Source organism: Salvia hispanica, chromosome 2 (assembly GCF_029641045.1).
Source record: "Salvia hispanica isolate PSC_SH4W2 chromosome 2, Shi_PSC_v1, whole genome shotgun sequence".
NCBI lineage: Eukaryota > Viridiplantae > Streptophyta > Magnoliopsida > Lamiales > Lamiaceae > Salvia > Salvia hispanica.
Genome location: NC_142693.1, coordinates 38,002,437 through 38,018,088, shown reverse-complemented (window position 1 = coordinate 38,018,088; position 15,652 = coordinate 38,002,437). Strand labels below are relative to the sequence as shown.

Genomic DNA, 15,652 nt, shown 5'->3' with positions numbered 1-15,652 from the left:
GCGTGCGAAAGTGATAGATCAGGTACCATTTATATAGTTCACTCTTATTATAAAAACTAATATATAAAAGTAGGATCCACATGCCATTAACTTTTTCAACTTACTTTCTATTACATATTTTAAAGCTCATACTAAGTAAAATGGTGACAAATTGTGGGGGACGGAGGAAGTATTTGAATTCATAAAAATGATATATTCCCTCAATTTGTTTAACACCAAAAAGAACCCTTTTTCTCTAAAAAACATGGCTGTAGTAGTAGTAGATTAAAAGCTATCCCTCCGTACAGAACTAGATTCTGTGTGTCTCTCTATCAGTCAACAACGGAACCCACACATGTCCAGACACAGTCAGATTCATTTAGGTTTCGTAGATTGACTTCTCTCTTCAAGTCATGCAGTCAACGCGAAGGATTTATTTCTTCCAACAGTCTTTCTCCTCCCCTTCAATACTTGAATTTTCTCCGCCCCATCGTCTAATTTCTGCAACAAACAAAACAGGTACTCTTTCTTTCTATATTTAATCGCATGTTTAGAATTGAGATTTTGATTTTGGGTTTCTTCAATTCTTGTCGATTTTAATCTTTTTTTCAGCTATCATAAATTGGTTGGCCTTTGATCTGCTTGTTTCCGATTATGTTCCATTTGACCTGCTTTAGATACAGAGACCCTCTGTTTAGAATAAACTGAATTGCTTAAATATTATTATTACTAGGTATTTTTTATGCATTGCTATGTTTGTGATATGTAAATTAATAGTAAAACACAAATGTGATCAAATTGCTGGAAATTAGGTCGATCAAGCTTGCTTTTTGTTAGTGGGATTGAATGATTGCTGGCTGTTCTATTATAATGCATATAAATATCTACTGAATTCAGAAAATTGTTGGTGTTATTTGATTTTATCTTGATTAATTTCAGATTTGATTCAATGGTATGTGTTTGTTTCTACATAACTGCAGCTACACTGATATACATTATTGATTTAGGAGGCAATGAGGTGGTGTTTCCATTTATTCGGTGGAGAGGAAGAGGAAGAGCCAAAGACCCGAAACCCTAACTCGGCACGTACCTCAGTTGAGCCAAGGAAATCTGGTCTTCAGTCGAGAGCACTAAACCGGCCCCCAAATTTGCAAAAGAGACCTAGTAATCTCAAGGTTTTTACCCTCTTGGAGCTAAAGCAAATAACTAGGAATTTTAGCAATAGTGCTAAGCTTGGGGAAGGTGGATTCGGATGTGTGTTTAAGGGCGTTATCAAGAGCTCGGAAGACCCGGATAAGAAGATTGCCGTGGCTATTAAACAACTCGGTAAACAAGGACAACAGGTGCATTCCCTGTTTCTCTTTCAGCATTTCTTTCTTCATCTTTGACAATTGATGGTTAATTATGATTTTAGAGTGTCTTACTTAATGTGGTGTGATTGGTGAATGTGACATTATTATGCTGTTTCGAGCTCCTCTATTGACCAAGGACTTGTTTTGGCTCAATTTTACCTAAATATATCTCTCACAAGTCACAAGATTACAATGCCTATAATGTCCGAGAATCTAGTTGATTTATGTGTGTATGTGGTGATTATACGTGTAGGAGGTCGAGACGATATTAAAATGGATGGTTTCATCTGCACTAGATATGTTCACATGTGAAATATACAATTTCCGCAGATGACTGAGGATACATGTGATGATATAAAATATAGTACTAGGAAATAGTATGCTGTAATATAATATGCAAATGATTCCATTTTCTGGAGAATCTTACTCTTTCTCGACTACAACGACTGTTGCACTTGCACGAGCTTCTTGATTCATTTCCTATAATAAGAAAATGATTCCACCACTGCAGGGTCACAAAGAGTGGATCACGGAGGTCGACCTTCTTGGTGTTGTTGACCATCCGAATCTGGTGAAACTGATTGGATACTGCGCGGAGGATGATGAGAGGGGAATCCAACGGCTTCTCATGTACGAGTATATGCCTAATGGAAGCGTGTTCGACCATCTATCAAGATCCACCGACTCCCTTCCCTGGGCTACGAGGCTGAGGGTTGCCCTAGATGCTGCTCGTGGCCTCGCCTACTTGCACGAGGAAATGGATTTTCAGGTCAGTTTCTTTACTCAAATACTACTATGTCATTTGCATTAAGCTTATATTATTGGTATCTGCAATGCTCAGATCATCTTCAGGGACTTCAAGTCATCAAACATCCTCCTAGACGAGCAGTGGAACGCTAAGCTGTCGGACTTTGGATTAGCCCGGCTGGGCCCCCAAGAAGGACGGACACATGTCTCCACCGCGGTATGATCAAGAAGTTAGCTTCTTCAAACATTATCTTAATAGAGAATTTATCGTTTAATTGAAATGTTACTAGGTGGTGGGAACTATGGGGTATGCGGCACCTGAATACGTGAGAACCGGGCATCTGACATCAATGAGCGACGTGTGGAGCTACGGTGTGTTCCTATACGAGCTCATCACAGGGAGGCGGCCGCTGGAACGGAACCGCCCAAAAAAGGAGCAGAAGCTATTGGAGTGGATAAAGCCACACCTATCAGATGCAAGGAAATTCGAGCAGATATTGGATCCAAGGCTTAAAGCTGAAGGGAATCACATCCTTAAATCAGCTATGAAGCTATCGATAGTCGCTAATCGCTGCTTGGTCCGTGCTGCCAAAACACGGCCCAAGATGAGCGAGCTGACCGTAATGGTCAATGAAGTCGTTGATGCTTGCTCAGACTCAGGCTCAGGCTCGGGCCTCGTTGAGCCACCTTTCAAGCGTAACGAGCCAACAAGAAGGGACAGCACCGGGACCGCCGCTCGTCCCACCCGTCCAACCCGTCCCACCCGTCCTCGCACACGGAAGCTAATCAATACTTAGTAATAGTAATCAAATACTCACTAAATTTGAGTAAGACTGTCAAGATCTGGCAAATATATTTTTAAAAATTAAATCTATGATAATTTTTTCCTAAATTGTAAAGGACAAAGTGGTCCTCTGATAGGATTCTATCCTTGAGTAGCTATATCAAGTTTCACCTGAGCTGGTCCCACACTCTTCAACTGAAACATCAATCATTGTGTCATGGTAAATAATTAAAAGCAAAATTTTCATTTTAATACAAGATCATGCATTTCATTTTCCATTTTTAGTGTCACAGCAGCTAAAACAGTACTGTTTCATAATTCTAGACAGTAACGTTATTTTGGAAATAAAGGAGACTGATAAAAACAGAATTAATTATAGGAGGGGTTAATTTAATTAATTAGATGTAGTAGGTGGATAAAATGAAATTGATTGTACAAAATCTAGTGAGTATCTCCGGTCAAGGCGTCGACGTCGTCGGAGGGCTGCAGCAGCAATGCCATGAACGGCATGTGGCGGAAGCCAATCATCGGGAACTCCAACGGCGATGGCTGCGCGGCGAGAGTGACCTGGTGGAGGGGCATCTGGAGGGTGGCGGAGGGGCGGGACGGGGGGAGGGCGCGGGAGGAGCTGGAGACGGACTCCGCGGGCACGGTGCCGGAGCCGGTGGCGGCGATGATCGACGGCTCGGCGTGGCGGAGGAGCCACTCGATCGTCTCGCCGTCGGAGCGGTGGCCGAGCTCGCGCGTCAGCTGGAAAATGCGGGCCGCGCTCAGCGCCGGGATCCTGACGCGGCGGCCGCGGCCGTTGACCTTCGTGTGGCGGTCCTTGAGCGAGGTCCGGGCGACGGCGCCGCCTCTCTTCGTCGAATTGTCGGCGGGAGGAGGGGATGCGAGGTGGTAAGCGTCGTATTCGCCGGAGAATTTGGTGAGGATCATATCAGAGGAGGACATCTTTTTATTTTTGGGGGTTTTAGACGACGGCGATGGGCGGTGGAGACTGTGAGAGTGGAAGGAAATTCACCTCACCCTTTTATAATAGAGAAACGGGCCAGGCCTCGCTGGGTCCCACTCATAAAAGAATATTGACGGGTGAAAAGTAAAAAAATATTTACAATGACTCGTCATGTGGTTTAATTCAACCACAAAACCAATCAATTCAGAAATTTATGCAACACGGCGTTAATTTGATGGCTATCGCTTGACATTTCTTTTCAACTCAAATAGTCTAAAGAGTGCGAAAATATCGAAATACTGTATTTAAAAAATATTAAAAATATCGAATTTTCGATATGTAGTAATTTTCATTACAATATTAAAAATAAAAATACATAATTAAAATCATAAAAAAAATAAAAAAGATGGATAATAGAGAGTTTTTTTATGGTGAATAATTTATGAGAATGATTTGGTATTTACAGAAGTGATTGGTGGCTGTAAAAAAATTGGAAAAAAAATTACAAATTTGAAAAAAACGGCTAGCATAATTTTTGGAATTTTTTTTTTTTATATATATTTTTTTTTTGAATTTTTTTGAATTTTTAAAAAAAATTAAAAAAAAACAATTTTAACGGATATAAACGACGCCCACTCGTGGGCCGGCGAGTGGGCGTCACGCACGAACCACAGCTCGCCACATCGCCAAGGCGCGTGGCGAGCTGTCTCGCCAGCCGCCTCTTCGGAACGAGACGCGGGACGCGACGGAGACGAGATGGCGACGAGACGGAGCTTGCATCGCTGTCTCGCTGCCTCCGAGACGAGATGGAGACACCCGCTATGCGCTGTGGGTGCCCTAACGGTATCAACTTTCTTACCGCAGCATATCCTTTATACCGATTTTCGGTATATACTGAAATATTCTATATATTTATATATTAAACTTAAATAAATTTATATACAAAATAGTGTTTTTAAAAAATCCTCCAAAACCCTACTTTTAAATATTTTGGGTATAAAATAGATTTTTTTAGTATCACTGTATGATGTTATATCGTACCATATTTTGGTATACTATAAAAGTGCGGTATACTGCATTAACGATAAGTTAACGGTATCAAAAATCAATCCCACCGAGTTTTCGGTATACCCAAAACTCAGTATGGTATCGATATGATATTTATCATACCGCAGTTTTTGGTACGGGATACGTTATAGCGTTCTCGGTATGGTATATCGCATCCACTCGCCCTTAGGATAATTTTACATAAGCATTATGTATGAATTTGTTTTTTTAAAAATATGATTAAAATACAAGAAAAATACAAATAATTTAAATACACGTCAATTATTTAAAATAGTCTAAAGAGTGCGAAAATATCGAAATACTGTATTTAAAAAATATTAAAAATATCGAATTTTCGATACGTAGTAATTTTCATTACAATATTAAAAATAAAAATACATAATTAAAATCATAAAAAAAATAAAAAAGATGGATAATAGAGAGTTTTTTTATGGTGAATAATTTATGAGAATGATTTGGTATTTACAGAAGTGATTGGTGGCTGTAAAAAAATTGGAAAAAAAATTACAAATTTGAAAAAAACGGCTAGCATAATTTTTGGAATTTTTTTTTATATATATTTTTTTTTTTGAATTTTTTTGAATTTTTAAAAAAAATTAAAAAAAAACAATTTTAACGGATATAAACGACGCCCACTCGTGGGCCGGCGAGTGGGCGTCACGCACGAACCACAGCTCGCCACATCGCCAAGGCGCGTGGCGAGCTGTCTCGCCAGCCGCCTCTTCGGAACGAGACGCGGGACGCGACGGAGACGAGATGGCGACGAGATGGAGCTTGCATCGCTGTCTCGCTGCCTCCGAGACGAGATGGAGACACCCGCTATGCGCTGTGGGTGCCCTAACGGTATCAACTTTCTTACCGCAGCATATCCTTTATACCGATTTTCGGTATATACTGAAATATTCTATATATTTATATATTAAACTTAAATAAATTTATATACAAAATAGTGTTTTTAAAAAATCCTCCAAAACCCTACTTTTAAATATTTTGGGTATAAAATAGATTTTTTTAGTATCACTGTATGATGTTATATCGTACCATATTTTGGTATACTATAAAAGTGCGGTATACTGCATTAACGATAAGTTAACGGTATCAAAAATCAATCCCACCGAGTTTTCGGTATACCCAAAACTCAGTATGGTATCGATATGATATTTATCATACCGCAGTTTTTGGTACGGGATACGTTATAGCGTTCTCGGTATGGTATATCGCATCCACTCGCCCTTAGGATAATTTTACATAAGCATTATGTATGAATTTGTTTTTTTTAAAATATGATTAAAATACAAGAAAAATACAAATAATTTAAATACACGTCAATTATTTCATTTACTGATTGATTGAATTTCATGGTCATATATGCATAATGAATGCCACGATCAAATTTTAACCACATGATACAGTTATAATTATCCATAAATAATCTACTTGTAAACGTGTCAAACTAAATTAACTGTCAGGAAACAATTACTAGTATGAATATCGACAGTAATTCATGAATTACTATATCTTACTGTACTCTCTTAATATTATACAACGTCAATTCATCCTGAAAATGGAGAATAAAAATGTTGCAGATTTGCCACCAACTCCTTTGTCTTTTCCAATATTGTGTTTTCAGTTACGAAAGTGACAAATACACAAAAATCAGTGATAAATCAGTTGAAATTCTCAATTTTCAAGAAATTAAATTTCAGTGTGACTCTGCAACCCATCCAATCTCATTTGTTCTGTTGTTCTTGGGATAATTCATTTTTCGATATTGAATGTCACGTACAAAATTAAGATATGGTAAAATAAGAGAGAACAAAACACAACTCAAGTACTATTGCTTTACATTCGGAGATCTTATCAAATTTCAGTATAATTTTATAGCTTTTTCTTAAATTTTTAATCGATATTGCTTTAGTTTAAATAATAAATACACCTAATAAAAAAAATAAAGGGCAGAATTCAAACGCTACTCAAACATAAACTTCAAATAAACATGAATTGCAAGGTCATACACATCTCTACCACTAACCGTGAGTTGCGAAAGACAATTGATGCAGAAGCTCGGATACATACATACAAATATATCGGTGTTACATAGGGTACTATTCCTGTAGCACAAAGTACTAGCAAATAATGCAGAACTTGGATCCAGTCAAGTGCTAATTAATTAAGAAACAATGACTGAATGTGCCAAAACCATTGTATATTCAAGGGCATTTCCGTTGAATATATGAAGCTCCGTGCTCTTCAAACCTGTCATTGGAGAGGAGGCAGTGTAGTTGACATGAGAGCAATAATAGAAATATTATGAAGCATGAAGTTTGTGGTGTTAGTGAAGAATGAGAGCTTACTCAGATTTGGAAAACCACATCTGCTGAAAGGATCCAAGTGATGCCAATATACTGCCTCCTATCCAAACACTGTAACACTCTGGTCAGTAAATGGTGTCGGCTTGTTTCTATACGTAATCATTCAACTAAACTGTCTACTGCCTAGAAATCGTGTCTTAAGTTAAATGGCAGGCCAATAATTCATCACTAGTAAAGGTATCATCTAGCCTTCCTACTTCAATACAGTTGAACAAATAACAGAATTATCGTTTATAGGTGTATGAATGGAGAAGTATATCTATCGGATGAAACATTAGAGACCATGGTACTTCATTTGTGCATGAATATTGGTTTGTGTCCTTGGCATTACCAAGTTAAAGAACATAATTGTGCTTCTTATTCATTTGACTCTGACATATACCTCAAATAGATAGCACTATAAAGATAACATACTTGTCAATTTTATAAATTCAGATATTTGGTTCACTGTTGGTACTTGTGTATGATAATCTGTTTTTGAAGCTAACCATGAATTCATTTCTGATTTGTTTGTTCCAAATTTCAGATAATTGTTCACTATTCAGAAATGCTGTTCTCACTTTCAATGAGTTATTCTATTCAGATTATTTTTGCTTTAACTTTGAGCTCAAATGCGTCCGAGATGAGGTGAGCAATCAGCAAAGCTTAAACTACTCTCAATTTCCTGTGAAACTATAAATTATAATAGCTACCCTTGAGGTTTATCCTACTCACCAAAAACCCAATAAAATTTTTAAATTGATAATATAACGCAAAATATTTGTTTCTTATTTCCAACAAAGATCGCTAACTCCTGGATCATGCATAAATCCATAAGTATGGGATACATTCAAAACCAATTAGAAATTAAATAAGCAAATAAATCCAACCTGAATCTCCTTTCAGTTGCATTTCCACTTGCTAGAACTTTCACCCTAGCTGCTTGAGGAGATTCCTAGGAACAATATCAGTTATTGTCAGGATGTGGATAATCAATAACAAAAAAGCTAATGCACTTATATGATCACATAATTAATAAACATGCAAGGACTATTCAAACATCTCTAATCTGGCAATTTCACCAAATATCAATCTGAAATGTAGAAATGGCTTAGCAAAAAATTGTAATCTCAGCCACGATGGAATGGATATCTCCCCAAATCTTATTTTTCTATATTTCCCACTCCCTTACCTATTTCTCTTTTTGACAAGACAGGGAGTTCAAAATCTATTCTGCTAGAACAAGACAAAATTACATGAAAATTGATATTTTCATCTCAATAAGAATGTAACATAATGGACAACCTCCAGTAGATCTTTCTCAAGACGTTCTTTCAGCTGTTGCATTGATGCCGTTCCACCAGAAAGCTGAAAAACAGACAAGAAACATGGTATAAGAACTCTAAAACGTTGAGTACCATGCGATCTAATAATTCAAACACGGAAGAATGGTATTTGTTGATACATGTTAATTAGTAATGATTGTTACAAAATATTTTCAGCATGTTATTCAATTTATACAAGACATTTCAGAGGACAACCGCTATAAAGTAGAAAGATGTGAAGTTTTAGAAATATGGTGACATGGTTGACAACACCACACATTATATTTCTTGAACAAACAAATTTGTGTTAAAGTTATCAAATGGATGATCTAGGTAATTATCCACAAACTTATTCAACTTTAAAGAACTATGGTGACTTAATTTGAAAAAATTGCTAAAAAGGGAGGTACAAAGTACAAACCTACATACAAGCAAAAGAGATTTCAAATACAATTCCTTATCAGATCATTGAAATGACTGATGTAACCTAATAACTAAGTTGATTAGTTCACATACTGACTGCATAACCTCCTGGAACAATCATGTAGTTTACAACATATAGACAGGATATCATCCCCACGAATCCCTTGGCTGGGGTGAATAAGACATGTGACAGAATATGCTAATGGGAGAAGGAATGTTTGTTAAGTGAAGTTATAATGTAGTAGTCATCTTACCAATATGCTGCTATAAAGTTCTCTTCGGATGTCAACATCACACTTGCTTATGCTCTCAATAACCTGGAGAGATTGAACAAAAGTGTAACCATAAAATCAGCTAAGAACAGAGCCTACTTGAATGTAATCTACTCACCATTTGCGGCAGGCCATGGGCAGATGAAGTTGTCTCTATAGAATTTTCCATACCAGGTATAGTCTGTGATGGAGATCAAAATGTGGATAAATTAGCTTACCATATCAATTTAAACCTATATAATGTTGAGCAAGGGCAGGACACCAAAAATAATCTTCACAGACATAAATCCATCAAAAGTATCTGGATAAAAAAAAGGTCGCAGAACACAACAAACAATAGGTTCTTCTGCACTTTGAGATGCAAATTAAGAATATATACTCATAAAAGAAGTGGTTTAAATCAGTCAGGGACAAAGTTCAGAGAAAAATTCCAAATAAAACTAGGCACTAACCATAGAGTCTCTAGTGACTTCCAACATCAATAAAGGAATGAAATTGTGCACAATTTCATTTCATTATTGATATTGGAAGTCATATACATACAGATTCATAGCATTATGATAATAGCACATAATGAATCAAAGAAAAATAGTACTGAAATTGATCAGAATGACTCGCACCAGAGCTAAAGATGGATTAAACAATATATCAGGAATCTTGAATCTGTCAGCACCGATCTCAATTGTTCTACACCATTACAATAAAAAAAGAGATCAAATTAGAAAGATCGTACTTGGATAAATTCTAATGATGGTCAATGACAAGTAATGTCTAGCTGGCCCAGCAGATATATATACACAGTTATATTAAAGTTAACTTGGGTTCAACTGGGTACACCTTCGAAAAGGGTAACTACTGGGGCAAACAGATATCAGTCAAAAAAGTTGAACAAACTTTGGATGTATCAAAGATAGTTTTAGAAATATTGATAAAGAAAAGGAACACTTGACAATAAACTTACTGTCCATCAGGAAGCTCATAAGGTGTCATTGGAATATTGGAGTAAGATGTATCTAACCAGAGGAAACAATGTTAGCATATATGGGTCAATAGCATTAGCCCGAGAATAAAACAAATGATGAAAGAGAGAATTTTAAATCAAAACACTGCCAGTGGAATTAATTGATGACATTAAGTTGTCTATACAGTGTACAAACCATCATATGGAGTGTCTGGTGCTCGACAAATGCATTCTTTAATATCACTAACAATCACCCGCTGCAACAAAGAATGAAGTCTAAGTAACAGAATAGGAGCCAACAACTAATGAATTCTGACAAATGAAATTACCTGAGAATAAAGTTTGTAACTTTCTGTAGTATTGGGGAGGTCAAGGTCCACAATCTGTTGTAACCAAGAACAAAGGTTATGATGTTATCAGGAAAAAAAACACAAATTTCAATCAAGCTGTAGACCTTAGATTTCCTGAGAAATAAATCAGGAATCAGCAGCCTGAAGAGGTCAATATTGTATTTACATATGTAACATTAAGTGAAAAAATGATCTCATATACACCATCATGAGAAGAAGGAGATGCGACGCTTTCAGCCGCATAACAAAATTTTGATCTCACCGATGGAAATAGGAGTATATTTGCAAAACAATGATAGTGCAGACTATACATTTTACTGATTACCATAGATTCTCCTATAACTCATAAGAAAGTAGGCTGGCTAATCAAGCATGCACTAAGATCAAATGGCATGCCACATTTTCTACATAATAAATGAAATACTTGGTTCGTAAACATTATATGAAGGATCAACGACCTGAAACTCTCCAGGACGAACTTCCTTTCTTTTGAATGCATAACGAGGCTTTATCTGCAATTTTGGATATAAACAAGGGGAAATGAGAGAAACCAGATTAAAACTTAAGCAGAATACAAGTTCAACTTTGCTGAAAACAAATTCTAGAGAAAATTATGAACTCACAGAAAGTCCTTTGCTTTCCAGGCTTTTTAGCAAGCAATCGCTAAGGAAATCGCCTCCAATAGGAGATGTTGATACGGCCTACATTAACAGAAAAATTTAAACAGTAATTAAGATGGGAAATTGAAAGAATAGGTATCTTTTATTATTGAAATCATGATTTTGACAATGGCATGAATGGAACAGGGCATGACATTAGCCAATCAGAGAATCTCTACCTTCAATATTTGCATCACAAAAAATAGATGTATGATGGCTTTCCAGAAAAAAGCTACTCCCTCCGTCCCGGAGTATTAGACTCACTTCTTTTGGGCACATGATTTAAGGAATTGATATTTAAATAGTTAAAGTGGAGAGAGTAAAGTATGAGAGAGGGAAAAAGTAGGAGAGAGAAGAGAGAAAAAAGTGGGTGGAGAATAAAATAAGATAGATGCTTTTTGCTAAAAAAGGAAATGAGTCTAATATGTTGGGACATCCCAAAAAAGAAAGTTGGTCTAATACCTTGGGACGGAGGGAGTACTATTATTCTGGAAGAGAGCAAAATCATAATCCATATCAAGCCATGGCGTGCTGAATAGATTAATGCAGACCTCCTTTAAATTTAAATATAATACTTGGGCAATTAATCATTGATAGATTTTGGCAGCGTCTATGTTATTTGATTTTTTAAAAAGACATCAAATTATATCTAAGATCCTATACCTGAAAATCAGGCTTAGTATAAAGTGTCTTGCACTTTATATGCCTTACTGTATAAAGTGTCATCCTAGACGGCAGGAACGAAGAACGATGTTTCCAAACATTATTTAAACAGGTAAAAATCAAGGATAACAGTGTTACACATATACTTTCTTTTTGTTTTTTTCCACGAGACTAAATTTTAGAAGAAGCAGAACGGGGAATAGGGAAAGAAAGAAAGACACCAGAAAACAGGCTGAACTAAAAACACCAACATGAACTAGAGTATCTAGCATGTGAAGAGAAGTAACCAACCATATACTCATATAGTACAAAATATACAAAGTACTGTAAAAAGATGATAGGATATCTTGCAAAGAGAAAGAAGTGCATGCACTTATGTGGAACAGTAGAATTAAATACTACTACTACTAACAATACATCTATGTGTTGATGGACTGAAAACATCTCAAAACAAAATTTTCACATTAAACCATGAGTACCTTCTGAAGAACATAACCATCATGTACTGGAGCCACAGTAGTTGATCCTCCACCACTGAATCAAGGAGCCAATGAACTAATTTAGCTTATAAGTATTCATTTCAACAGTCAGATAAACAAAAAACAAGTGCAAAAGGAAAAGTATTATAAGGGAGTACTAGACTTCCTGTTCTTGATTGTGTTTTATAGCTTACAGAGTTATCAAATATCATAAGAGAAAGGTTTAATGGCAAAACAACTTCAACCTTTGCAAAAATTTATGTTTCAGGAAATTCTTTAGTAACTGTCAATTTGCCACATATTTGGCAATGAATTGCTGTTTTGGCCAATCTGTCATTTTGAGGGGTTGTGCAGCAATGTAAAGAAGATGTTTTTGCAAGATAAATGCAGAATTTCAAAACCAGTAACCTAAAGTATATCACATACTCATAGCAACAAGACTTGGTCAGGTCAGTTAGGTTGACCAATTCACAAATTAAATAACAGTGATAACAGTGACTAGCAAAACATGTGATGACGGGAATAGAGAAACACATTTCACAAACTTCATCAGAGATTGCTGGGGGAAGAAAAGGAACATTACAGTCTACTTAAGGCCCCAATTCACAAAATATAAAACGAAAAGAATGTAAACTGACTTAGGGTCATTATACGATTTGGATAATTGAAATGTACAGTAAGATGATATCACATTTTTACATTTCACAAAAACTAAAAAAAGTTGCTGTTTGTTGGATGAAAAGATATCACATTTCACAAACTTCATCAGAGATTGCTGGGGGAAGAAAAGGAACACTACAGTCTACTTAAGGCCCCAATTCACAAAAATATAAAACGAAAAGAATGTAAACTGACTTAGGATCATTATACGATTTGGATAATTGGGATGTACAGTAAGATGATATCACATTTTCAGTAACTTTTAACCTCATAATGCACAAAAACTAAAAAAAGTTGCTGTTTGTTGGATGAAAAGATATCACATGTCTGTATGAGTAAGAAGAGCAATTGTCTTACACTCTCATAACAAGGGAAACTTTTTCATTCTCAAATCCCAATACATGTGCAAGCAAGTGAAAGAGTTTCAGAAAAGAAAATGGTGAGTGTCATAAATGGAGAGTTGAAATTCATGTAAAACTTAAGTTTAAAGCAGAAGAAGTATTGTGATGGCACAGTATATAAGCCCCTAGGGCCCCTACCAGTCAACAACTAAAGAGGTGGCACGTCCTGATGCAAAAGAAGTAAGAACCTGGAAGAAATAAACAACCTACAATTAGTTAATGACAAAATAAAAGGCCCCGAAATAAAACAAACAGGGCAGTGCTTCCAATTATTAATGAGATCAGAAATAGGGGCTCACAGCATTTTTGGCCAAAAATAGTGCAGGAACTTGATATTTTTCAAACATAATCTCAGCAGTCCTGTTAGACGAGTAAACTTGATCAGCTTAAAAACAACCAAAAATCTCTACAAGGTACAAGCTGTGATACACCAATCACAATCTTTATGTAACCTTAGAGTATAAAGGATATAGTACATCACAATCTATAAGTTAACAACATGGTTCTCATTTCTCAATTCTCATTAATGGAACTACAATTGGATGTAAATTGCAGCAATCTGCATACTATGCAATAGACTGACATGAATTAATTCAAGAAATGTTAAAAGTTGTAATTTTATAAGGACCTACTTAAAAAGACAATCTTCCCTGTTATACTCTAAATAATTTATAGTAGTAGTAATTAACTTCTCCTCATTTGGTGAAATTTAGATATAAATTTCCTGCATGGTTGCCGCCAAAAATGTGCATATATACCATCAGCTACATAACCAGACATTCAACTCACTTTTCCCTCTGCTGTTGAGAATTAGAACATGACTCGGCAAAGAGCATTGGATGTTCCTTTGGATCAATCAACAGGCATTTCCTGTGACAAACATCACATAAATTGCGATAAATTAATGTGCAAGAAGACATGTACAAACCCAAAAATATCATGAAATAGGGATGAAATGTTTGCTTGAGAAAGTAAACAATCCTCCACTTGTTTACAAGAAGGCCAAAAACGACATTGAGGTGGGAAGTTTAAAGTTAACAGTTCAGCTACCTCAAAGCATGGTCCCATATGCCTTCAACCATATCCCAGTCAACGACTACTCCATCCTTCATAGGTGATAATACCTGAAATTAACTTTCCATTATGGTCAACAAGACTATTGGGCAGCTATAGCTTAGAACAATGTATGGAAATTTCGAACCTCCATGTGATCCCTGCGAAACCCCAAGTCTTGTGATCCTACAAAATATTTGCTCTTGCTCTTCAATTTAGACTCTTGAGCAGATCCTGAGTTCTTGTTTGCATTATCAGCATCATCAGTTTCCATTTCATCAATTGACCCGACAACCTGATTAGACACATAATTTGCGGTAATCCATGATTAACCGATTGTCAAGGTAAAGATGAACAGCCCTACTCTGAATTAGGGGTATCAAGTTACTCCTCATCATGTGTGTGATTACTCTCATGTGATCCCTCCAAATATCTCATATTGTTACAACCTTGAAAAAATTAACTGATTAAACTATTAGCATTACGCCTGATTTACACAAAACCCATCATATCTTCGACCGATAATTTAACTTATTAAACTTTAAGCTGCTGCTGCTCCTGCAAATGCATGATAAGCTCTAAATTTGGAACCCGAAATAGCAACACTCACTCTCTGGCAACTAACTACAGTCACATTGTACTAGAAACAAAAATAAAAATCCAAAAGAGAACAAATCAGAAGATGAATCATAACGAGACAGCAAGAGAAAGGGTTGAGTTGGCTCTCACAGATGGGAAGACAGCTTTCGGCGCATCTTCGCCAGCATAACCAGCTTTGCAGGTATGGGAACCCAAGTCTACGACTATTGCCGATACTTCATCTGAATTAAATACCAAAAGAAGTAAATTACCCAGTAAACCGGAAAATAATTCAATATTGTAAACTAAATTGAGAGAAGAGTCGAGCATGGTACACGCACCTCCTCCATACATGATGATAAGACGAGGATTTGGACAGTGGCGGTTCGATTTCGATGGTAGGAAGATGTGAGCGCGCGAATTAGGGTTTTAAAAAGGGAATTACCGTTCACTTCCTGGCTCCTCTTTCTACTCCCGGGAGAGAGACTGTAGAGAGGACTGGAGTTACGGCTGTGGGGTTTTCTTTCCATCATTTAATTACCGTACATTAAAAAAAAATACTACTAGTATTTAATCTTGGTCATCGAGTTTTAG

General features: G+C 36.5%; 2 protein-coding genes and 1 pseudogene across 3 annotated transcripts; 1 reads left to right on the top strand and 2 right to left on the bottom strand.

The window, feature by feature from the left end:
- The first annotated feature begins 311 nt into the window (after positions 1-311).
- LOC125204062 (serine/threonine-protein kinase PCRK2-like) lies at positions 312-3,057 on the top strand. Of its 2 annotated transcripts, none has more exons than XM_048102604.2 (5): positions 312-498; positions 987-1,322; positions 1,843-2,100; positions 2,173-2,295; positions 2,369-3,057. In XM_048102604.2, exons 2-5 carry the CDS (start codon positions 993-995, stop codon positions 2,873-2,875), a joined length of 1,218 nt encoding a protein of 405 aa, XP_047958561.1. In that variant the 5' UTR covers positions 312-498; positions 987-992; the 3' UTR covers positions 2,876-3,057. The 2 variants fall into 2 exon arrangements, with proteins under 2 accessions (XP_047958561.1, XP_047958562.1); XM_048102605.2 differs by having other exon boundaries at positions 960-1,322.
- Positions 3,058-3,212: 155 nt separating this feature from the next.
- Positions 3,213-3,865, bottom strand: LOC125204063 (transcription factor TCP11 pseudogene; annotated as a pseudogene).
- A 2,987-nt stretch (positions 3,866-6,852) lies between these two features.
- LOC125194510 (actin-related protein 4-like) lies at positions 6,853-15,564 on the bottom strand. The gene is made up of 20 exons (XM_089066084.1): positions 15,400-15,564; positions 15,209-15,300; positions 14,628-14,774; positions 14,477-14,550; positions 14,216-14,296; positions 13,726-13,786; positions 13,565-13,614; positions 12,366-12,420; positions 11,188-11,265; positions 11,023-11,076; positions 10,544-10,597; positions 10,411-10,471; positions 10,215-10,266; positions 9,874-9,940; positions 9,372-9,434; positions 9,236-9,298; positions 8,539-8,601; positions 8,124-8,188; positions 7,237-7,305; positions 6,853-7,138 (listed from the first exon to the last, which is right to left on the bottom strand). Exons 1-20 carry the CDS (start codon positions 15,410-15,412, stop codon positions 7,093-7,095), a joined length of 1,308 nt encoding a protein of 435 aa, XP_088922210.1. The 5' UTR covers positions 15,413-15,564; the 3' UTR covers positions 6,853-7,092.
- Between the last annotated feature and the right edge of the window lie 88 nt (positions 15,565-15,652).